The 25,577-nt window shown below is 40.1% G+C and overlaps 1 protein-coding gene across 1 annotated transcript in view; it reads right to left on the bottom strand.

The window, feature by feature from the left end:
- The window catches only part of ANKH (ANKH inorganic pyrophosphate transport regulator), a 99,126-nt gene that overhangs the window by 14,597 nt on the left and 58,952 nt on the right, over window positions 1–25,577 (bottom strand). The window contains exons 3-8 of the mRNA XM_017829065.1: window positions 19,332–19,450; window positions 18,120–18,203; window positions 15,451–15,621; window positions 14,715–14,849; window positions 11,579–11,671; window positions 7,913–8,008 (exon numbers count right to left, since the gene is read on the bottom strand). Of these exons, the coding sequence (XP_017684554.1) occupies window positions 7,913–8,008; window positions 11,579–11,671; window positions 14,715–14,849; window positions 15,451–15,621; window positions 18,120–18,203; window positions 19,332–19,450 (698 nt within the window). The remainder of the gene's footprint in view (window positions 1–7,912; window positions 8,009–11,578; window positions 11,672–14,714; window positions 14,850–15,450; window positions 15,622–18,119; window positions 18,204–19,331; window positions 19,451–25,577) is intronic.

Raw genomic sequence — 25,577 nt, 5'->3', positions numbered from 1 at the left:
AAGCCTTGTAAGTGAGAATGGAAGAGAAATAATGAAATAAAAGCCCCGACAGTTTCTTGTAGTGATAAGAATTGCAAATTGCTTTGCTCCACTCTGATGATCTTTACCAAACTTAATCAAATGAACACACAGAACTCTTCTCTTCTGTTTGCTCAAATGTGTGAAGGTGAAGGGATAAATTCTAGTATTTCTATGTTTTCTTGCTATCTGACGGTCTAATACTGATTTCACAGTAGTAGTGGTAACTGACCTTATTTTCTTTAGGAAACAAGAAAAACACTAACCACGTTTTTGTGAAACTATGTTCGTACTACTTGCGGCAAACCCTGTTTTAGAATATCCCTTTGTACATCCTCTGGCTACAGCAAAGCTACCTAAGACATCTTAAAATTAATCTCAGGCCCTGAATGCAATTTACTGTCTCTTGGCCTTGAAATAAGACCCTTCAGGTATTTAATCTCCAAAGTTGGAAACAAACTGAAGTGTATGATACTTCTGTAGCTATTGCAACTCAGTAAGTGCATTCATGGTGACTAAATGGCAGTCTGCATGGGACTCCTGACACCAATCAACTGACACCCAGGGATCTGCCGTGCAGTTACTTCACGCTATGGACACCCCTTTTCTGCCTTCCAGAGGTTTCAGTGAAACCAGAACATGTTCCTTGGCATTTTTTAAGCCTAATTCAATATTAGCCTGAATACAAGCTAAGGATACCTACTAAGCCAGCAGTCAGTCTTGCTGCAGAGATGCAAAGAATTCTTTAACTTCTCTCCTTTAACTTCTCTCAACAGTTGCTTTTTGTCTCATTGTTTAGCAGACAGCGTAGTTGAAAACATCAAATACATCAGTGTCTTCTGTACGTAAGAGCTTTACACTGGATAGTTTATCATGTGGAAAATGAAGTGCAGAGAAGAATATGAAATGGTATATTCATTAGACTAGGGACTGAATATTTGAGAGGAAATGGGCCTGTGAAAACTGGTCTTTGGTGTCCCTCATGGGAAAAATCAGCTGCCAGACTGAAGGCTGGGAAATATGATTTGCTGAGTTCAACTGGAAATTAAACAACTATTGAGTATAAAATGTTTGCACAGCATGAGGGAGTAAGTCAATAAGGCAATGCTATTGCAATAATACACTGAGTTGATATGAATATTCTGTCTTCACTCATGCAAGCTCCACTTTGGTCTGCCAGTGCCACATGCATTTTAGTGGCTGGTGGAGCCTCGCTGATCACCTGGACAGGAGGGTCAGCAGCTAGTATACGCTTGGCAGTTCCTACTTTGGCATAACCAAATCCAAAACAGAGAGCAAAAGCTTGGGCATCTGGAGCTGCCTTTTAAACAGACAGGGCTTCTCAGCCTGAATAAAACACAGGTGCTTCTCTACCAGAGTGGCTGACTCTCTCTCTTACAGAATTAAGTAGGAAGCAGCAACTACTGAGTCCTGTTTTCTGTACTTCTAATTTTTTCATAAAGGGAATTTTCCCTGTTACACTGGCTACCTTGTTCTTGATCAGGGTTTTCTTCTTAACTCCTAGGTGCTTGATGATTAATTATAGAACATAACCAAGCAGTTGATGACTGAGAATTAGAAAAATGATGGGATGGCTTGCAGTAAACTGTGGAGAAATGGAACAAAGACTTTCCTCCTCCTCTCTTCATACTGAAACTGATCCTATCACAAAGACATAGCAAGAGAAACCCTGTGACTCTGGAGCTCTCCCTGCTGTTTTCACACTAAGATGGGGTCCATCTGTTGAATCTTGCAAGTCTATGGTTCCCAGCATCTGTCCCTTTTTTGCCCATGGGGGGAAATAAAAGATGCAGAAATGAACATGAAAAATGCTGCATTTTAATACTTCTGATTGTTATAATACAGCATAAAACCCCTCATTTGGAACGGCACTCTGAATATGATTATATGCTTATCAGATACATATATTATACATTAATATATGAGATGAATATAACTGCCAAGTGATGGTAGTTTATGCTGCTGTGCTAAAAGGTAAAATCACTGGAGAGCTGACAAAATGTCAGCTGACAAAATGTTCCAGCTGCTCCTCCTAAAGGACTGATAACTTACAGCAAATGAAAGAAACACTTGCCAGTAGTAATTCCTTTAACTGCAGATGCTCATCAGCAGGAGCCCTTAGAAATCAGCACTTTTTTTCCTCCATCAAAAGAGCAAGTTATGAATCTAAATATTACATTCTATTGACAAAAATATGTAGTGTTTTATTTATAGCATTACCTAACAAATAATATAGAAAATAATATTGCAAGTATTAAAAAAATTTTACAGTTATAATTGGACTCCTCAATTATAAGCAATATAATTGAGGAGTCAATAAACAAAACCTGACTGTAAGTAGGTGACATTTTGACATGTACTGACATACATAAATTCAGCTCTCAGGGTTAAGCGCATAAGCCAGTAAACTGACCAGCTGTCTGCTCCTAAGTAAACTAAATTTAAACTTTCACTAAGATTTAAATCTAATGCAGGTGACCTGGCATTTGAATTTGTTTACCACAACACAGTGCATATCAATCTGTTTACTTCAAGGGCCTGAACCTTCACTTTAGTTGAAACTTCATGGCAATGTTGGTTTTTTTTAGAGGGATTTAAAGCTTTTACTAGTTTGTTTGTAACAAGTAAATCCGAAATTTGTAAATCTTGCATAAATCACATACACATATATGAGTGTAAATGTGAAAGCTTTCTCTCCACTCTATCGTTCAGTCTTTTGGAACAGAAAGGAATGAAAAATGACAGGGCAAATCTGAACATCTGGATTTAGTTTTTCTTAAGCGGTGTCCACTAATTAAATAAAAGACCGCATTCTACACAACTGGCTTCTCCCCTTAATCGGTCTGTTTAGTAGCGAAAACTACTACCTTCCCCATTTGTCCCTAACCATGTAGTCATTTAAAAAAAAAACCAAAGCAGCATTGAAATTCCTTTTAAATAGCACTTGTGCTGATGTACTTAAAGCTGGAAAGAGCTTTGAGCTGTTTCTAATAGAACACATGTTAAAAGCGAGAAGTACTGTGGAGATCTCCTGCTGTACACTAACTTGGTGACAGACAGATGAACATGGTGTGGTGTGCTCAGCATGTCACCCTGGCACCTTGAGCCTGTCTTATTGATAAGGGAAAACCTGTTGTAATACACAGAACACTTAAGAATATGAAGATATAACTGGCCATGTGTCTTGATGACATTTTAGCTAAGAGGAAAAATGCAGCTAACAGAACCTGGTGTTTGGAAACGCATTCCAAAACCATTGTGGTCTGTCCCAGCTGAGGCTGCTTGAAGAGAAAGCTGAACCAATTTGCATAGCTCTCTAACTACTGCTGTAAGAACTGATTGCTCCTTTCCTGGTATAAACAAACAAGTAAGTACAGATTATTCTGGTTCATTTTTAGCGAAGGTCAGCTAGGGAGCTTTCACAGTGCTCTCTCAGAAATCTGTGTTCTCTGATCAGCATCCTGCATGTTCCTCATGCAGTGATCTTGTGTCAGCTGCACTGAGCCAGCCATGTGTTTACCCCAGTGTTTGCACCTCATGTTAAGGAAGACATGTCTTGCCTTCTAACATGACTCTGAGACATAAAGAGATGTATATACTGCCAGTCCCCTCAGAGAGTTAAATGTCCCACTTTCCCCACTTTCCCTAGTGCTGCCTGCACAATTGATGGCTGGCTTTCAACTCAGGCCACACAACTTCACCAACCTGCACAGGGTTTGCACACAGACGTGTGCATGAGGGGATGGCTGTGACCACAGAGTGGGTGCAGTGGGTGCAGAGAAGAAGCTTGAGCCTTCAAAAAGGAGACCTCTATTACTTTCATATAGCAGGCACTAACAAGTGACATGAAATCAGCCTGAAAAGCCTTGCAGTTTAGAGGCAGGTGACCAAATGCTAATCCTGTGGCTGCCAGCAGCTAACATTAGTGGAGGAAGAGGATCTGAACTGACTGCAACTTCCATGTCATCACATAAGACTTAAATAAGAGCTCAGCTGGAAAATGGAGAGAGAAAGGTAATTTCGCAGTATATGTGCTGCACCACAGGCTGCCTTGGAAAACCCCTGAATTCTGCACCATGGTGTCCGAGCTCAGAGACCACTATTCTAAGAAAAACCCTTGCTAAGGCACAGCCTATTTGCTATTACTCCTGCTGAGTATGGCAGGGTTCCTTTAAGTAGCTTGCTCCTAGCACAGCCTGACCCTCTACACACAGTTCATGAGTAAGGGAGTGCTCCCTCTGACAGAGCAAACCTTTGCTGCAATGGAGAAATGCAGTAGTTTAGCACCCAGACAAATTATTTTGGGATTTCTGCACTGGACTGAGGCTGACACATCCCACAACCAAAGGGATGTGTGCTATAAATGCACCACTTTTCTCTCACGAGTCTGTGTCTTCACATAGTTTACAACTGTGCAACATTATCAGGGCTGATCCGTAGGGTCATCTAAACAGGTCTAGCATTGAAACAAAATCTTTAGTTCTTCAACTAAACATTCTTCAACAAGCCTGATCCACAATGGCAGCAACACTGGCATTTGGAGCAGTATCTCTACTTACACATGGAAAGAAGCATTTTTCCCATAGTGTCAATATCAGTGAAGTAACAAATAACGGCAAACAGCACTATGCACACTCTTTAAGCTGCAAGTAAATTACCAAGCATGCCTTATTTTCTAAAATCAGAACAGTCCATTAACTACATAGGGCAAAATTCTACAGCTGACTCCCTTCCCTCTGCTACACAAATTTTACATTCAGTTACACAGTCTCAAAACAGGGCTGTTGGAAGGAATCACTGCTTACCTACAACCAAAACCACATCAATATGACTAATCAGATCAGCTCTCTTACATGTCGAGGGTCTAACGGCTTCTACTTATAGCCCTTAAAAAAAACAGCTTGTCTACATAATTTTCACTCAGCAATACAACTAATTCCCATTTTTTGAAGAAGCAGCTTTAATACCCCCCTGATGCTTAAAATCCATGAGACAATACTTATGATCATACTTCACAGAACACATGTGCATGCTGCCCAGTTACCGTGGGAAGGCACAAGTGTAGCCTTTCAGATCCCATGGAGATTGAAAAAAACCACAAAGTTATGTTTCTTAACAAAAATACGTATTTTTTTCTACTCTGACCCAACAGTGTCACCATCAACAACGGTGAAAAAGTGCTTTCTGTTGCAGCAGTAGGTTTGCAGGCATGACTGGTGTGTGGAAGGAAGTAGAACATTTTTCTGCCAATTCTATGAAAAAAGTATGTCTTTCATGATCAGAAGGTTTCTGAGGGTTTTACACTGGGAAGATACTTCCCTGCATGTTTCCTGCTTGTACATAAAGCTTCACTGTCATTTTTTTCCAGTGGTTAATGGACTTCCTTTACATCTTCTGGAATCCTTCTATAGATCATCCACTGGAAAATGCATTCACATGACATGTCTAAGTACTTGATTTGGTTTGTCTTATCAGTCTGGGAGCTTGTTCCCCACTTTCTCTCTGATCTGAAAGAACAAGATGTCAAGCCACTAGTCTGACTGCATTGGTTGAAGTAGAGCCCCTGAATAAAAACACAGCTATCACCGATGGCCACGGGAGCTGACCTGGAAGCAACAGAGGCAAATCTGAAGTCTAGTTCCTTAGAACCTGTGGCATATACTAACTTCAGTCATACCAACACCTACTGAGTTTGTGTGCTGAAGCATTTGCAGGCTCAGGCCTTTGAATCAAACTGAATCTTTAGAGATCATGTGTCTATTTTTCCCTTCTGTCTGTTGACAAGCAATCCTAAGAATCTGTCACTAGCAGGCAAAAATAGAAACAGGACGGGAAAAGCTATGGACCTCAGAAGTGTTTCTGGAATTTCAGTGTGAATAAATCTCTCATGATGAGCTTATGAAAGAACTGCCCTTGAAAGTATTGTGGAGAACTTTCGGGAAAAAAAATCCCATAAAGACACAAACCAGAAGCTTACTGCAGTAATTAAAAATTACTCTGCAGAGGATGGTGATGGTAATGTGAAAAGCTCAGGATCTATCAGAACTCAAGCAAACTGATAAATACCATGAGGGATTAAGAATATTGTCAGTTCAGAGAAATCTCAGAGATTTAAACAGTATTCTCAGAACAATTTATAACAAGGAAAGCTCTGCCCTTTGTGGGTCTGTAACAGCACTGACAGACTTCAAGGGAGGCTCCAACTGTAGAGAACATAAACTTGGCCTGGCACAGGACACAAGAGAAAAACTTGTCTTCAGAGAATGGCCAATTCAGTGGCAACAAACATCTGTCTTTGTTTCATGGCATAGGAAATACAAGTTAGAGCAAGAGCTGTTGGTCTCTAAGCCACATGACGAGTTCAAGCTTAAGGAAATTAAAAGACAGAAGAGATGTCACATTGGCTCATGCAGTTCTGTCTTTGATGGTGGCCAGTTGTAGTTGTTTAGGGAAAAAGTACAAGATACAAAGAGCAGAAGAAATATAATTCAGCTACAGATGAATTGAGTCACTTCATTTTCAACTGTGAAATAAGACACAGAGTACTATATTCCACATTCCCAGGTTGGGGCAAGGGAGTGGGTTGCAAATACTTCAGGCTTGTGTACTGTAATGTTGCCTTAGACATAAATTAGTTGCTCTTCACACATAAGCCGCGTGCAACTCAGTCAAAAAGGTTCTACGCTAAAATGAAAAGGAGAGAGAAATTCTGTCACCACTCCGTTACTCAACAGTAAATATATGAATGTAGGGAGAAGGGAGTTACAAAGCAGCCAGCTACCCCATGGGAAGTATGGAACTCTGAGGATAAAGAGAAAACCTGTTTGGGATATGAACAAATTCAATTGTAAGACTCTGAGCATTGGATTCTAAAACAATTGCTGCATTTCCCAATTACTTTTCTAGTGTTACAAAGTACTTTTTCTGTGAAAAATCTGTTTTCTAGGTTCTCCTTTGTTTTTGTTCTGCTACTGCAGGTACTGAGGAGAGATGATGTCATGGCCCCAAGCACTAATATAAATCCATCCTATCTAGAGAAACAGACATTGGATTTACCCTGGTCATCTGCTCCATTATTTGCTATGATCCCCACCAGTTCTAAGAGTTTTCTTCTAAAACTGCCTGTTTGTTGCTAAGAATACTTGTCCAGAAACAATGTTCTTGGAGAAGATGCACTATATGTATGTGTGCAAGCTGATAGTTTTGAAACACTGTAGGTTCAGCAAAATTTCTCCCTGAATGTCATCCCCATGCACTGCTTCCCAGTGTGGACAAGGCTTTAGATCCTTCCATCAGTGTCAGCACCATCTCTGAGACTGCCCTTTTTACTTAATTTTGAGAGCATACAGAATCAACACACATGGAAGTACCCCCACATGGAAAAACAGTGCCATGAGAGGCAGCACAGAAAAGCTTCTGCAGGTTCAACTGTGCTGCCCTTCCTACCATTCATAGTAAATGAAGGACACCCAGGGATAGGCTGCCATCCCACTGCATGTGACACAAATGCATTCTTTTGTTTTCCTGACATGCTAGTTACCAGAACTTTCGTTCATTTAAAGAAATAAAACCAAAAGAGATGAAAAGAAAAGCAGATCTCTGATATCTTCTTGCAGGTAGAGGTTGATTTGAAATGAAAAGTAGTGAAAATAAAGTAAGTCCAGCCTTTTAGATATCTGGCGTGAATTAATGACAGCTGATTTTCTCAGTACTCCAGTACTATGACCACACTCACTTCTCCAGATAAAAGCAACAGATCCTCACAAGAAAAGACAACTCACCTTTCTTGAACTGCTAGTGCTTTTAGCATTAGGTAGAGGAGACAGTTTTCTGGTTGAGATGAAAATCAGAGAGTTGAACAAAGGTTTCTTACCGTTAAGGACAAAGCCATGCAAACAAAAGTGAACTTCTTGATATGTGTTGCTGTGACGATGCTGTTCGTGTTCACCAATTTATTGCTGGGGTTATTCTAGGGTAAGAGAGATAGTGAGCATTAGCTTGGCTCCAGACTACCGGGAGGCTGACAGCACCAGGGTCATGTGCTGGACCTGACTGTCTGTGCCTGTCCATGTCTGACTTTGCTTGTTTACTTTATAACCGAGAGCTTTCTGAGTACTTTGTACCACTACAGAACATTTTCCAGTTAAACTGACACCAACTGCTGTTATGGTCACTGAAGGGCTGTAATCTCCGTACTTTTCTAAAGAATAAGTCCTATTTAATAAATTCAGCTTTGAAAAGGGATGATAGCTATTTCTAAGGAAACTCCACATGCTTTTTTTTAACCTGAGTGTGAAGTTTGTAGCATGCTTTCTCAGGAAAAACAAGATTTCATTCCCTTTCACCACAAATTGGTACCAAATCACCAATGCAAGCATCCTTACTGATCCAATTAGACAAGTAGGTAATATAAACAAAGCTCCTGGAACAGTCAGCTCTGTTAATGCAGTTTAATGAACAGAACATAATTAGGACTATTAGATGTTCCACCTTGAACATGGGCTCTGTAATCACATGGCAGCGAAGTTTTATTTAAAACAACAACAGCCTTCTTCCAAATATCTAATATAGCAAATGAAGCTGAAGATTTAAAATTGCCCTTGGGGAACACATAAAAACAATCTAAATGGTTTGTGAAAGAAGAGGATGGGATATCAAAGTAGGGCACTATTAGGAGCCCTGTAGCAAGAGGCTGTTGGGTCATCTATGGCATTTACCCTGGGGCTGTTTGAGATACACAAGTTTGTGCACCCACTGATAAAACCTGTACCATGAGACATAGTACTACATTTATACATCCTTGATATAACTCAGGTAGAACAGCAGTATCTGTCATATGGTCAGCCTCCTTTACTGAAGTTACTTGTAAGAGAAATAGAACTGTTGCAAACACATCTTGGGAGGTGACAAACCAAATGTAAGCTCTGTGATTTCACACACATTCAGGTCGCTGATGGAATTTTGCAATTTAAGGCTTTTGTTCTGATCAGTACAGCAACTGCACCTAGACAGCCCCACACTCCTGCTTAAATACCTGCTTGGAAGTCTGCGTGCATGAAAATGCACATAGGCAGCCCAGACCCTAAAGCAGGATGCCACTCCCACAGGTGACCTTTTTTGAGAATAGGTTAGGAAAACTCTCTGTAAACACTTTTTCACGCATCTATTCCTATTAATTGTGTTTCTGAAGAAATACTTTGCTACGGTTAATTTGTATATATGTGAAGATAGGCCTTGCTTACATCACTCACTAGTGTTTAAAGGAACTTTCTGCTGAATGGCTTAACTTTCTAACAAGGCTAAAATGACAAAGAGGAAGGAAAACACACTCAAATCAAACCATCCAAAAGTTGTCATTCATTCCTACCTCATCACTGCTATCTCTGCCTTTGTCCTACTCCACCCTTTGCTCTAACTCTTGACCACATACTCTTTCTTCCTAACTCTTGCATCCTACTTAGTTCTCAGAACAAAACACTATGCAGATCCCAGAGCAAAAAGAATATCCATTCCCATCTAGTAATCAGACAAATAGCATTCGCAAGTCTTCTCACAGTTGCTCTGAATCAGGTTGCATAGTCCATTAAGGGTAATGGCATTATCACCACATAAACCTGCATACAGAGTATAGAACTAGCATATGCCTGTTTTCTTTAAAAATATCAGTAGTAACCCTTAGTCTGAATCTAACTACTAGGCCATGAGGTTGCTCTGGACACAGTCTCACAACAGACTGAACTAGGACTCTGCATCTCTCTTACAAATGTGAAGAGAGGTAATGATTTCCCTGTGAAGACAATCATCTGGCATCTCAAGTAGAGCCACTGAAGAGGGGCATACTATTAGGATCCAAAATCCAAATCCCATCAGTCAGTGTGCTTCTGATGGCCATCAGCATTGCCAGCTTTCTGAGTAACTGACAAAAGAAAATGGGAGTTTGAATGCATATACACTGTTTTGGCATCTGAAAATCACAATGAAGGCTTTACAGGGTCCAGAAATAAAAAGTGTTTCTATCCAGACTCTTCTGAGAAAGTCTTAGCTTAAGGAAAAAAAGCTTTTGAAAAGCACGGTGACACACAGAATATGTGTGACTGAGGGAAAAGCAATTCTAACAGCAATCTAAAAAAAAAACCCAAACCACTGTGGGTTTCAGGTTTCGTATTTATTATCTGAAATGTACGGTGGAGGTATTTACACACATGGTTGCAAGGATATATACTGCTGCTGCCTCACTTTGCACATTTTATTCCAAATTGCTCTTAAAGCATGGAACTAAAATTCCCATTATGTAGTTTTTCAGCAATTAGATGGACTATAGCCATCTGTACCCTACCCTAGCATTTTCTTCCTCACATTGTTCCACAGGAGCCCTATGAGCAACCTTTGAACTGAAATAAATGAATCGACAAATCATGGTCTAATCCTGTCACCACTACAGTTGTCAGCACATCTTCCACCAGCTAAATGAGAACTGAATTTAGGAGTCTTAATTGCTGTTACTATAGCTTGATAATAGTGCATTTGATTGTGGCTCAGATCAAATGAGGTTAGCAGCCCCTGAGTTTCCTGTCCCAAACTATTTTTATCTTGAAGTTTATTGGGTTTGCATCTGTAGTTCCTTTTCAGCAGCATGACCTCTGAGAAAGCCTGCATGAGGTATTTTATCTGATAGGTCAATTTAGCTGTACACAGGCAGGTTAGGAGGTTATGACTGATTTGACTTTGTTTTGGTTTTAAATTCTCCTTGGAAATACAGTGGATGATATCAAACAGGGCTTGCTCCAGTTAAACACATCAGAGCAAGCAAACATATTTTTCATGAGTATTTGGAAACAGAAAGTTCAGTTACTAATTGGTAAATAAAGGAAAGAAGAGGATCTGGCATTTGAATTCTAGAGTCACAGGACAGGACTATTCTTCACGCAACATATGGACTGGTGAGTACCAGTCCTTAATCAGAGGAAAAAGAGACTAAATAAAATCAATTTTTGTTATATATTTACTCTGCGCTCAGTTCCAGGAGCAGTCCTTGCACTCTTACATAATTACATGATATACCAACAAAAATCTTCATAGCCTTGGTCAGCTAAACCAGTGCAACTAAAAGAATGTATGTTATCTCTGTTACTGTCAGTCTATGAAACACCCTTTGCTAAATATTAACATAAGCAAATGAACCCAAACCCACTTGAGAGATACCACAAAACCTGGAGCAGCGACGTGAGCTTGCTCACTCAGTGGTGTCACTTTGGGAGAAATAACTTCACTACCTAAGTAGCTACATCATAGTGAGGACTTTTTTTACTCCTTAAAAATACAGCACCTATCTGTTCAAAGGGCAGCTTAATACTTTGTAACACAGAACTAAGATTAAAATCATAAATCAGACAACAGCTTGAAGCCACCCAAACCCAATTAATTTTAACTAGGATTTTAAAAAAACCCATCAGTGGAACAACAAACAGAGAGAACAAGGAGGACCACACATGCAAAACCACACAAAAGGTATTTATCACACCCCAACAGGGACACTCACCTTGTCAAAAGCAGGGTACACTGCTCTGATCTCTGTCAGCCAGCCATAGGGCATGTGTCCCACAGGATATGTAGCTGTCAGAATTGCCACTGCCTACAAATGGAGACAGAGAGACATGAACTTCAAATCTTCAAACACAACAGTTAAACTAACATACAATGACATTGTCCACCAATATCACCACATTGACCTTGACACAATGAGAAACCAGACAAGCGACTGAAAGCTCTTTGTTTCAGGAAGGCCATCAGAATGGCCACCATTTGGCCTGGCATTTTAAGCTTATGAAATCTTTTGTGCCACGAAGCTATCTATCTCAGTTTTGTTATTTCACCATCACTCTGGTGCTTTGGGATAATAGTTAACTTGAGCTGTGGTGCACCCCTCAGCCAGACAAACAGCTCCCTCACACATTGCTCCTGAGTGATTTTACTTACAGATAGCTGAGTAGCAGAATGCCTTACAGCTCATGGTAGCTTTGGATCATATTGCATCATTTTAATTTATGCTTTGGATCATATTGCATAATTTTAATTTATGCTTTGGATCATATTGCATAATTTTAATTTATATACATTTTATTTGGTATTCTTATGTATAAAACAGCTTTAAGCAAAACAGAGAGATGACAAATCAGTGGGCCTCAGTGGCTGACTGACATCAATCTGACTACATTGGGGCAGGAGGAACTTACGAGACAAAAAATTCCACCTCTCCCAGTGAATCACAAATAAAAATAATTCCAGATGAGTATTTTTCTCTTGAGAAACAACTGTCTGCCTGAAATTAAAAACTACACCCTTTTACACTTTCACAAGTACAGTCCAAGAGGTACATAAAAGACAAGCTCCCCTACATAGTAATGTATGAAAGATTTTGGTGATGTTTCTGATTGCTGAAGAAAAAGTCTAAATATATGTACTTCATGTCTTTCATATAGAAAGGGTGCTTCAGAGCTCTTCGTGAGGCTGCCTGTAAATCTACTGTCACTTCAAGTTTTCTAGTCCTCAGTGCTAAAGGATGCATCTGTACTGAGAACTGCATGAATCTCTTAATTCTTAGAAATCAAAGTGCTTGGCTGCCTTTTGACTGCAGGTTCAGGTCTGCTACCATCCACCTAAATTCTTATTCATTTTACATCTGGTAATGGTAGCTTCAGGAAAGACCTTTTTTAACTACTGCTGTCTCTGTTTCAGTACTAAACTTTTGATGTACATTTTCTTGGTTATCTGAGCCCAATTTCCCATTATAAATGTAACTTCTGTCTTTGCTTGGTTAAAAGACCTATGTCAACAAATGACCATGTAGAGAGCTAATTTGTTCCCTGTGCTGTTTAAAAAGAAGGGGAAACATAGTGATATCCACAAAGAGGAAGAAAGTGTGATAGATCTTTCCCTGCTAATAATAGCTTTAATAATGTTTAATGTACCTTGAAAAAGTAATTGGTTCAAATAAAACAAACTGGAATTTTAAGACAGTACCCTTTTTAATTGCACACCTTCCCATTATTGTATTTTTAGCAGAATTTCCATCTGAAATGAAACCTAACTAGGTTAAATCAAACAAGGAATATAAAAGATATTTTGCTTATTTTCATCATGAAGTCCTAAAAGACTGCAAAGACACAGTACCTGTAAAGAAAACAGTATTTCACTACCACATTTTGTATGTTAGATTCCACTTGGATTAAAATATTGAAGTTTTTAGCAGCGATTTTTTTCCCAGTATTTTTCCTCAGTTGGTGTGATCCCAAAATATATGCATGTAAGCTTTTCTAAATGCCTAGAACCCGTATTTGACAGGTGGAAGAGTCCCCCATCAAATCCAACACCAAAGAAGTAGCCCAATAACCATAACTGTGCTGGCAGTCCAAACAAAAGCAGTGGGAGTTGGACAATGCAAGAGGATTGCGGTCCTCATGAATGTGTTACAGCCTGGTCCTTCATGGGGACATCCTGCCCACACTGAAAGTTGCTGATATTATTGAACAGGGGACCTATAAAACTGTGGATACTGATGCTCCAGACACTGATGTTATCTGTATTTCCAGAACCTCCCTTTTCAGAGGCAATTATTCAGAGAAAGTTGAAATGTGACCATTACTGTTAGTGTAAAACTGCCAGCAAACCACCAGCTATGACACATATTTGGAGTCATCCTAATAGCAACAAAATGCAACTGGCTAGCCATGAAATGTGATGCACCTGAAATCAAAAGTCACCAAGAAATGCTAACCCACTCTGGCTCCCCTTGTACCAAGGCTGATATTAATGCATAGAATGGTCCCTGATTTACATATGTAAAAGCGTGAAGTTTCCTAAGCTTTCTCTCCACAGCTGTTCATTTGCAGTCTGGCAACTCCTTAGAGTGAAATACACAGTATCACATATGACAAATTAGCAACAGCTCTCTGAATTTTCCTTTCCATTTAGTATCTTAGAGCTTTGCTTTTCCTGTAGAAAAAACAACATGAGAGATTTGTGCATCTAGACATCCTCCCACCGCAACTGGCAGCAAAGGTCCCCTAGACTCCTTAAGAGAATAGGTCAGCTCATGGTGAGCATTGGTGAAGGCTCTATGTTACAATCAGAAGTCTGGCTCCCAACAGGTGTATGAGACTTATTGGAGTAACCTGAAATTCCTCAAGAAAAAAAAACAAACAGGGTGAATTCCACATCCGAACCAGGAGACAGATGTTTTTAAAATGTTTTCTTATGCCTCTACACTGCTCTGCGTGATGCACTGACTTCTAACTAGTTTCACATCAGTTTGCATAGCCATAAAATATACATGACAGGAAAGAGCAGAACATGGGACTACTGATGACTGTCCTAAAACCTCTGGGATACGAATGCTCCAGGGCATATGTATCTTATCTGTAGAGCATGAAAACTTGGGACACAGGCACTGTTCAGTGACAAAATTCTACAGGTCTTGTTGAGGCTGAGGTCTCACTAGACCTGGCAGAAAGGCTCATGGTAAGAGTCCAAGCAGTTTTCTTTTCAAGCATAAAAAGAATACTAAACAGAAATGTACTTGAGACAATCTTCTCTTGTCAGCATGGCTGAGAAGAGAAACACAGATCTAACACCACGTTAATGATCATTTGCAGTATGCAGAGCACTGACTTTCTTACCTCTGTGGCTGCAGAACTGCCACCTAGGTCGCGGGAGACAAAAAGGTTGACTATGGGCCTACTTATTCGCTGAGTTGCCAAAATTAATGCCAAAGGCCACCAGAAACTCAGCATCTTCCTTATCGTAGCTTCTCCCTGCAAGACAGAGTAAAAAAAAAAGATAGTGTGTTTGGAAAAAAATACACAGCACAGGACCAAAAGCACAGAGAAAGGTTTTTTGCTTTTCCCACCCATTGTCAGTTTGGTACATTCATTTCAGTAATTTTCAACATGAAGAGCCTAAAATATTATCACTCATGTTATTAATACTGATTCCAAAGAAGATGTGTCATGGATCCCAATAAATAATGCATAAGGTATCTATCTGCATAATTTGTTCTGACTACCAGACAAAGCTACATGAAAACCAATATGACATTTGAGGAAAAAGAGAAATTTTGAGATCTTCTTCCATGTGAACTAAGGTGATCACTTAGTTCATGGTGTGGTGTCTTACAGCTCAGTACAGAGGTAGTCAGTAAACAGTACATCCATACCGTGGAAGGCACTGTCTAATGTGCACTGTTGCCAGAATAGTTTCTACCATGCCTCTTAAAGTGAGAATGCCTTTTCCTGCAGGACAGAGAGAAGGCCCTTCACGCACAGAAGTTTAATAGAGTATTATAACACAACCCCCCCCAAGGTCAAAATTATTGAGTTTGAAAAAGCACAAAGTATTGAAAGTATTAAGACATACCCCCATTTCAGGCCCACTCCTGTCAGGAATAGCATCATGTATGTTCCTGTAGTATCCGAGGCATAACGTGGTACATCGCACAAGTGCTCCCATGTATAATGACAAGATTGGGATCAAGAGAGGCTCCCTGCACTCCAAGTGACTGTGAAGCAAAATGGCTACAAAAACAACCTGCAGAGCAAATAAATAAATTATTAATAATTTGTCTGTATGTTTCTTTAGGGCCAACATATCTCCTGTCTTGATTCCTAGCTAGTCCACCTGAACCAACAACCATGCATGACTACAGTATCTATCTGACTTTGAGTTTATGGTATTAAAAACTTTAATGAGGATCCCCCAGCATTTGGTCATACACATGAGAAGAACAAGAGTTAACTTCTTACTCTGTTGAACAGTACTTGAAGGTTGGGCAGGTGTCACACTACGAGCCATAAATAGGAGAATGGTAGCATGAAAGTCTGGCAAGGTCTGGCAGCAAGCATGTGGCTGAGTGTCACCCCTTCCAGGAGAATGTGCTATTCTGATAGATGCTGAGGCTGAAGACATGCTTCTACAGCCAATTTTTAAGCCCTACTATTTCATTTTTTTTTTTTGCTGCAGGGAGGCTAGTGGCAATTAAAAAGTCAGATGTTTTAACATATTCACTTCAACATTTAGGAGCAGGAAGTCTTATGTCAACGTAATTTTCTACTTTTTTGAATTAAATTTCAGTATTTCATTATTTGCTCTTCAGCTGAGTGCCACATTGATGTAAATGCAACGGAAACTTTTGGGCTAATGAACAGCTCACAAGACAGCATCTTAAGACTGAGTGCTCAATCCATAAAATCCAAAGGAATTGATTAATATGATATTATTCTCTTTGTTAAGTACAGAGTGCTTACATGCCTGCTAAATTCCAAATGACTCTGGATGGGGAGCACAACTGGAAAGCCAACTGTGTTTGGTGCTGTGAAGAGCAGAATACCTGCTAGGACATGCTGGCATTCAACTGAATCACAAGAAATACAACACACATTGTTCAGGTGCAAGTTTTCTCCTTCATGGCTAGAGCTCAAGAAGTAGTTAAATAAAAACACACTCTGCAAATATTTCTGAGGCAGGCCACAGGGCTTATGAAGGTTTGCAAAACTGCTGTTTTAAAACCTACAAAACCATTGTTTTTCAGAAAACAGAAGCAAAGTCAGTCACAAAGAGTGTGCATATGAAGCTAACCAAGGAGAACTGGCTACTGCCTGCGCACCTATTGCCTGTGTAGAGAACTGATGTAGCTGTAGAGAGTTCCGGGGTAGGGAGAGTCTCAATTTTTTGTCTTCTGGACTTGCTCTTGTTCTGTGTAATATTTTGCTGAGAGAAGATGACAGGTGTCTTACTGTTCACAACCCTGGGCACCCCACTCACCAATCGCTGTGGAAAGGGCATGGCCAAAATAAGAATTTGTTTCCATATTTAGCTGTGTATGACCTGACATGCACCTAGGGCCAACAAACTTTGTAGATCACATCAGAACAAGAGTAGACCATGAGGGTTAAGGTAATTTACAGTAATTGGTATTATCTTCAGGGATTTAGTGCGGTACTGTAGTGCGGCAGACCTGCCAAAACTGTAGTAGACATTGACCCAATAGTTCAATCTCATTTATGGTTTTCTCATATTTAGTGGGAGGAAAATGTTACGGAAAATTGAACTAAGTGCTGTTGACTTTATATTTCCTCTGATGTTGTACTGTTTCATAGTCTTTCTAATCCAGTCATTACACAATTCAGCTGGTAATGGGGCAGTACAGCAACTGTACAGGTGCTGGGACTCTCCATTTTTTAATACTTTCCTATATGCTTTCGAAAGAGAGCTGTATATTGGTTCTCAAATGCTACAATACTGGCCATCAGGAGTGTGTGAATGTTGTTTTTTCAGTGTGACTAGTATGAAGCAACAGGATAGTTAACACCTCCCTCACAAATGAAAGCTCAAAAAACATTTGGTCTTCTCTGCATCCCTCAGAGGTTATCACCACAGACCCTTCCTGCTGCCTTTCTGAGCCTTCACTTTTTGGAACAGTAACAGGAACAGTGCTGTACTGGCAACCAAAAGACAGTTTACACTATTGCATTTCACTAGATTAGAGAGCATTTGCAAAACCAATGTGTGAACTGGAGAATCAAGCCTTCACCTCCCAACTCAGGAGTTCATTTCAACTGCATGAAGGGTGAGGGAGAACATATAGGGGGAGAAATGTCTCTTTTAAAGCACTTCATCAGCCTCAGGACTGGCAGCAGCCAGCGGTCTCTTTGCCTGATCTTTCTTTTTCCCAGAGCTACACACGTGTATATATATACAACTTGTTTCTCAACCATTATGAAACAGGGTTGTGGAAGTGCTGGAGGACATAACCCTTGCCCAAACAATCCTGGTTCCCTACTCCTGATGTTGGTTTGGGACTGACTTGATTGAGTCAAATGAGACTGTCCTAAATCCCAACTGTCAGCAAACAGCCTTTATGTGATGGAGAAGCAGCCACAGAATAGTACAAAAGATTACTTCTTCTGGTATCTTGCTCACAGAGGAGAGAAAAGTCACAGAGAGACTATCTGTACAACAGTTTCTGGTTAGGAAAGCATCTGGTTCATAATACAATGGGAACAGTGACTTCTAGAAGGAGCCTTTACCTGAGCTATGACATCTGAGATGGAGGCACATCCCACCAGGAAACTGTACTTGTGTTTCAGCAGAATCCCAGCATGGGTCCATGCCTGAAAAAAGCCAGAGAAAAGTTTGGGAATTGATTATGATGTTGTGAATGATTTCAAGTCCCAGAATACTATTTTCTGGTTGTTACATTGTGCACAAGCAACCTGCAAAGCTCTTTTCCACCAGAAGTACCTGGTCTGAACCTGTGCAAACGTTAAGCCATTAATGCAGAGAAAGCACTGTTGCATTCAGTTCCTCATTGCCAGGGCTGACAGGGAGAATGGGAAAAATTTTATAGACTGTATAGAAACTTCTGAGTGATCTAATAAGAAACCACCCCTTCATAAATGAGATGCTGCATAGGATGGATTAGCATAATAAATAATCCAATGTATTCTCATTCACAGTCTGGATGCACCTCTTAAGTGTAATATTCATTGGTCCACTGAGTTATACTATGTCCTGTCTGGAAGAGAAAATTTAATGATGCAACTTATTTTTATTGTCAGCTACTGTTTCAAGTAGATAAAGTGGTAGAGAAAGTGGTGGACGCATTGCCATGAGGTTCTCCTTTACCAGTTTTGCACAGTAGAAGCATTAAAGGGAGGTGCCATGTTTTTATGTTGGCAGGCCATGAGCAGCAAGCCTGGTGATCTGGGAAGCAGCAGTGCACCCCATGTGCCTCTCTTGCCCAATCATTTGAGATATACTGAACTTAGCTGTGCTTGCAAAAACGGACAGTAAGAAATATCTTTTCAACAAATTTGTTTTGAGAAAATATTGACCTTATTCATTACAAGCTCTGCAAGTGATCTGGGAATGCATGGCAACTCTAAATCTTCCACTACAAATGGGAACGAGAAGTCTTATACAGAAAACCAGTGTAGCTCATCACAAGATAACCAATGCTTTCCAACATGCATATACAGTAGCTCTGACAAGGCAGCTGAGGTTTTTGACATCTGTCATGACCTCTGGATGTTTAAAGTCCACCCAAATGATTCTTCCGCATAGCAGGAGATGATGAGTTTGCAGGAGATGAGTTCAGGTATATCCAGAGTTATGGCTTGCAAAGGACATACCTTGCTTCTGCATACCTTCAGTTTCCCATCAGGTAACAGACTTCGTGAACTAAGGCCTTAAAAAATGTTACATTAATATTAAAATTCAGTTCTGAATCAGGCACTCACCATGGCATCCATAAAAGGGAAGGCAGCAAGATAAAGGAAGGCCCTCCGAGTTTTACTTCCCACTGATTCATCCACATGGTGCAGCTTATTAATAATGTAATACCCCAAATCGCTATATGCTGTAGAGACACAAGAATACGAATGAAAAATAAAGATTACATGAAAATATGAGCTCTGGGTGAGATATGCAGAAGTACCTGAAGGACTGTGATGCCTTGGAGCTCAGACATCCATCCACTTAGCAAACAGCTGCAAGGGCTTCAGGGTATTACAGCCTCACCAGCTGCTGTTTATGACTAAGAAGTGCCCTCATGGTTCTTTTTAAAGTAGCCTTTGGCAGAGGAGTGATAACAAATGGCTGGTTTGGAAGATGGGTATAGTAAGTGCCACATCTGTTTGCTAAACGAACACACTGGTACTCCAGAAAATCTACTGCTCCTTCATTAAATCAAGGCTCTTTGTTAGAAAAGCTGTTTTCACCAGGCATTGTGTATTTCATGGGATATAGTGCCTTATAAATGCTGAAACCATCTATTATCACTGCATTCTCTTGACATTACCTGTAAACCTGCTCAAAGCTGTAAAAGGATACTATGATTTGTGAAGGCATGCAACAAATCACACTCATTATGCCTCTCCTTTACTCTGTCTAATGACCACCTCTGATGGGACCTGTCAGGGCACTGTGTGCTTTGCTGTCCAGTCCCTGGGCAGCCTTGACCAGCCTTAGTTTCTTTCCTTATCTACAGCCAACACCTCAGGAGCCACGAGCCAGAAAAGAGCATCTCTGGAAATCAGGGAGTTCCCACTTCTGATTGCCAGTGTATTATTTTGCTGTCCTATTTCAACCCAAGACAAAAACTTTTAGTGTTGGGCAACACACCTCTTTCAAGGTCTTTCTTTCCAAGAAGTGTTGGGTTGAAGACAGCACAGATGCAGGGACTTGCCACACACCTCTCTAAAGAACTGTTTACGGTTCCATTAGCATCCATATTATCCAGCTGTTTTAATAACTTCCAAGTCCTCCCCATAGCAAGGAATAATGAAGAGCTAGCTGTGACTGGAGTCTCTCAACTATACAGACATATCTAATAGGCACAGTTAAATAATCCAAATAGTTTTTAACCTTTTATAGACTATGTTCTAGACCTGCGTATCATTACTTAATTTCCCTATACACTCATAACAGCTGTTAAAAGAATGATTTGGCTGTAAAGTCAACCTCCCAAGACAAGTAAGGGCAGAATTACTTGTGCCTGAGGAACCTTACCTCAGTTCTCTCCCAGTTGTGTCTTTTCTAAGATAACTATTTCTAATGTGAACACTATCTGGTTTTTCATCTATAACAATTCTATTATCTTCGTACAGATCTTCATATAGCGTATTTCAGGAAAGTTACCCTTTTCATGCATCAGGTCTCATAATTGGATTGACAAATGCTAGCACTAGTCATCCAATTCAATCTTCTTAGCCCGTCTCTCATAACTCATAAACAGTATTTGGAAGCAATTGAGGAGTTTCAGTCATCATTGTTTTGCAATGGCTTAGGGATACAGCAGTTAAATGATTAACAGAACTGAAAGGACTATTTAAGTCCAAATAAGACAGTGTAAATAACATAGTAGAATAGAAGGAGGTGGTATGATAGCATTGGGAACTGGCACAAGCCTCATTCCAGACAACCAGGCCTATATGTCTTCTGCCTGAGCTATGACTGTTACACCCACAGTCTCCGAGTTCACACAGTAAATCCCAAGTTGCTTAGCCATCTTCCTGGGGCACTCCCAGCCTTGTTTCCTTTTGAAGGAGGTTGAGGAAGAACTTTAAACCAAAACTCCAACCTTTCCTCAGTTCAGGGAGGCCAGTTTAGCTCCTTAAAGTGTTCAAGTGCTTGTTGCACTTCAGTCAAACATCAAGCACAGTCTCTTTTTATTTCCGCATGAGTACCCATGCACCAATCTTTGCTCAGTGTTTGGAAAACTCTCTGCTATGCATGGATTTTTGTGTGGTAAGTCCTTGTTGAAAGCTGCTTTTATGTCAGGGCAGTACATGGCCATTTCTGAATCGACTTATTTCAGTGAAGGAGAGGAATCTGGAAGGTGTGTGAGACAAGCCATATGTGAGGGTCAGATTCATTGAGCTGTCTCTTAGGTTCCATTAAGGTTGCTTTACACTTTGGCATAAAACCTTAAAAACTGCTGTAGGAAACACACCATCTTCTCCTCCACATAGGGACTGACAGAATCAGAGTCCAGGTGCTGAGGACGCTGCTTCTGTGGAGAAGCCTCCTCCAGCACTGCCATTCTAGAAGCTCAGCATGCTGCAGAAGTCATCCTCCATCCTCTCCATGAACTCTGCCTGTTTTACATGAGACTTTAAAAATGTTTAGAAAGTGAGCAATAAGTAACTTTTTTTGCTCTAAAAGCCATTGCGATGTTTAAATTTATTTTTTTTTTAAGTTTACTACCTCGGAAAACTACTCTCACTTTTAGGAACAAACAATTCACCATAGGGTTGTAGTTTATTGACAAGGCACTCTCAATGGGACTTATACCATCACAGCCCACAGCACCACATTTTTAAAATTTCTAGGGATATCAGCACTGAGCTCTGTAAGCTTAGCTTTAGTATTTTTTTTCTCCCTCCATCAAAAAAAAGTCTAACTGCACTTTTTAATGTGAATTTGGTTTCAAAACCGTAATGGTTAAGCTTAAAATGTTATTTTCAAAATGGTCAACTATTTCATATGTCAGTGAAAGCAAACAGTTACTTTTGGTGGTGTCCATGAATGTTTCCCTCCTCAGAAAGGACTCAGCAAGCTGAGTTTTACTAACAAATATACAGGCATGTGTCACTGAGCTGTGAATCAGGCAATTGCTGATGCAATTAGAACTTAACCTTGGCCAACCTTACAAACTTATTATGTAGAACAGTGCAAAATTAATAACATAGACCACAGAGCCAAGGAGTATTACATGAATCTGAAGCAGATGGCACTTCCCATTTCTTACATAATTTCAACCAAAACAGAGAGGTCCAACTCCAAGACAAGCTGCCTGTTTGCTCTCCCCTAATACCTAATTTATTTTGCTATGTGGATCAATTTTGCTACAGAAGTTAAGCAGGAATTCTTGCTTTTGGCTTTTCCAGTTGAGTTTTAAGACCCAGAAGCTTAAGAAATGACATTGAAAACTGTATACCTAATTGGATCTCCTCTTTCCTACACCAATTTCTCTAAGAAGCCAATCATTGCCACATAAATTTCAGATATTCTTAAAACAACTGAACACACTCTTAATGATGCCAGCAGTCTCAGACAAATAGTTATTTTGGAGCCGACTACTACTGAACATGTTATACTTCAATCATAAGGAAAAAAAAAGAAACTCTCATAGGAAGTGATACCATTTTCTTCCAGGCATGGAGCTACATGTCAGTACTAGCTTTACCACAGGAAAAAAAGAATCAAAAAAATGTTTTTGGGTTAAAGCATGTTCTAGACACATTCCATTTTCATACTTTGCTGCCAGTTTTAAAAATTAAGTTGGAGACTTTAGAAGTAAAAAATCTATTCTGCTACTTGTCAGAAAGATGGCTCACATGGCCAAAACTGGTGCTGATCAGGAGTTTCTCAATCACAATCACAGAATATTCTGAGTTGTAAGGGACCCACAGGCACCACTAAATTCAGCTCTTAAGAGAATAGCCCATATGGGGATCAAGCCCATGACCTTGGTGGTATTAGCACCATGCTCTAACCTGAGCTAATGTGTTCAGCTAAGTGATTTGGGCAGATAGGAAAATATCAACATGAAAAAATAAAACTAAATAGCAAATCTTCATTTGGAGATGGTATAGGGTATATAGATTCCTTTATGTCTTTGATTACCCTGATCTAAAACAGAAGAAAAAGCCTGTGTCCCCCTTGTGAAAGCCCAGATGATCAGAGCGTCTAAGGCTTTGTGTTTGGTTGGAGTTTTTTTCTGCTTATTTTTACATGAATTAGAAAAAAATCAAAACAGTTTAGGAGCATCTCAATGCAGACTGATTACTGCAATCACCTTTTTCCATGCTCAGCTCTAGTTCCAAAATTGCATTAGTTGATTTTCCCAAATCTATCAATGACAGTTGGTATCTGAAATATCTTCAGATAAACCAGCATCTCATGAGTGTCAAAATTTGGCTGTTTTAAATAAAACACAGTCGTATCCAAAAGTGCTTTGGTGTTGGGCTTTCTTCCTTTGCCCCGAGTATCTTCCTGAGAAGAAACTGCCCCTGTTGTGGAAGAAGGGTTGGGGCAACCAGGGAAGCATGTTACTGCTTTAACAATGGCCATGTGAAGATGCTGAAGCAGGACAAATTTTTAATGAATAACATTTTAATTTTATTTGGGGGAGGGAGGAAGGCAAATCTGGATTATATTCTGATTTGTGTTCCTGTCATTTTTTTCCAGGGCAAAATGTTCAGCATGAGCCAGTACAGTGGGCACATTTAAACAAGACTGATTGGAAAAAAACCCTCAGCTTGTCATAACCCACTCTGTAACTCCTAGTCTCTAGAAAATTCCAGTAGTGTTACACAGGAATTGGTGGGATTACACCTATGTCTCACTTCTTATGCAGATCTTTCATGTACATACAGTGACTATGCATGTGGGAAGTTCAAAAGGATCAGTGGGATTATCAGAAACTGCTAAATTTTCCCCTGTGCAATCTATGCTGGAGTGGCCTATGCCCACTAGCCTATTAGTAATAAATGGGCACAAAACAAATCACTCATATGTCTCATCCATCCAATCTGCTATAGATTACTAAAGTTAATTTATACTAAAGTTTACTGGTTACTGAAGTTCCAACCATTTTCTCCTGGTGATGATCATGATCTCTCATGTAGTTTTCAATCAGGTGTAGTGGGCACCAATTAAAGATGTCTGCTTAAGCAAAGAGGATGTTTGCTCTAAATAACTTCTGCCTTGTCATTTCCAGAACCTCAGAGAGTTATTCAAGAGGAAATAAAATTTCTCCCTATACTATTTTTCAGTAAACTAGTGAAAAGTTGAACAATGCTGTTTTATTGCCAAAGAAAATGTGCATGTCCTTCATGACACTGGTGTTAAAAGGACTCACTTAGTTTGAAGGGCTTGCCAGCAACACTAAGAAATGCATTATGTTAGCATAATGCTATATAAATTACTTTTCTCCTCTGTCAAGCTGGCAATTTAGTAAGATATCAAAAATATGCAAAGACAGGCTTAGCATCTTGAATCCCTTCTCTTACAGCCACCAAAATGCCAATCTCTGAAATAATGAGACACTTTAGACTCTGGCTACAGAGTGAACTTCCCACCAGGAAACCCTAAATGGCAGCAGTATCTACCCCCAAAATAGCTCAGTGGAAGGAAGGCAGCATACTATCTTCTATTTCCAGATGACACCTGAAACAGCAAATCCAGGAATACTGTACTGACCAAGGTTTGCAGCAGCATTATAAGTGGGATGAGAATATAGTTTCAAATCCCTTCAGTCAACTTGGTTCTCGGTTCTTACTGATACCTGTACAGGGAAGTGATAGGAACTGTTGGTGAGGACTTTGCAGATGCTCATAGGAATGTGGTGGGGACCCAGAGCTTGCAACTGTGAGTTCGAGTGGTTTAGCTCAGCCAGGCACTCCCATAGAGGATTGTGTGAGGCCCAGAGGGGAAGCAGTAGTGGGGAGCTGGTGCTGAAGCAATGAAGCATGAGTCAGGTGGGTGAGACAGTCTGTTTTGATATTTTAAATGAGTAGAGGTTGCTGTTTGTGAAGAGCTGTGTGTGTAGACTGCAAATAGTCTCTATCGCAGTTGGAAATGTGGTGATTCATTGTGGTCAATGTGTTTCTACCACCACTTGTTTTCTTCCTTCTGACTTTTGGTACTCTGTATTTCATCAGGCTTTTTGTTTCCTGTTTCTTCCTGGGCTTTGAGAGTCCACAGCAGATAGTCATGTCATCTTTCTTAGCCCTATATTCATGGCATGTAGAAGAAATTCAGTCCCCTGAGTGTTGTTTGTTTCTCTTTTTCATCCACCGAGCATCAGTACCCTGTATTTGTGTCTCCTGTAGATTAGCCTGTGATAGGCTTGTAGCTGCTGGGGAGTAGTTGCAGGTCCTAGGAGGCTGCCTGTCACTGAACTCCTTCTCTTCCTCCTGCTAGGCAGGCTGTGCATCTGTGGGTCAGAGCAGAATAATCAGGATTTGAAACAGGTTCAA

Source organism: Lepidothrix coronata, unplaced genomic scaffold, assembly GCF_001604755.1.
Source record: "Lepidothrix coronata isolate B3197 unplaced genomic scaffold, Lepidothrix_coronata-1.0 Scaffold158, whole genome shotgun sequence".
Classification (NCBI taxonomy): domain Eukaryota; kingdom Metazoa; phylum Chordata; class Aves; order Passeriformes; family Pipridae; genus Lepidothrix; species Lepidothrix coronata.
Note: the sequence above shows the minus strand (reverse complement) of the source record. Positions and strands in the feature narration are given on the sequence as shown.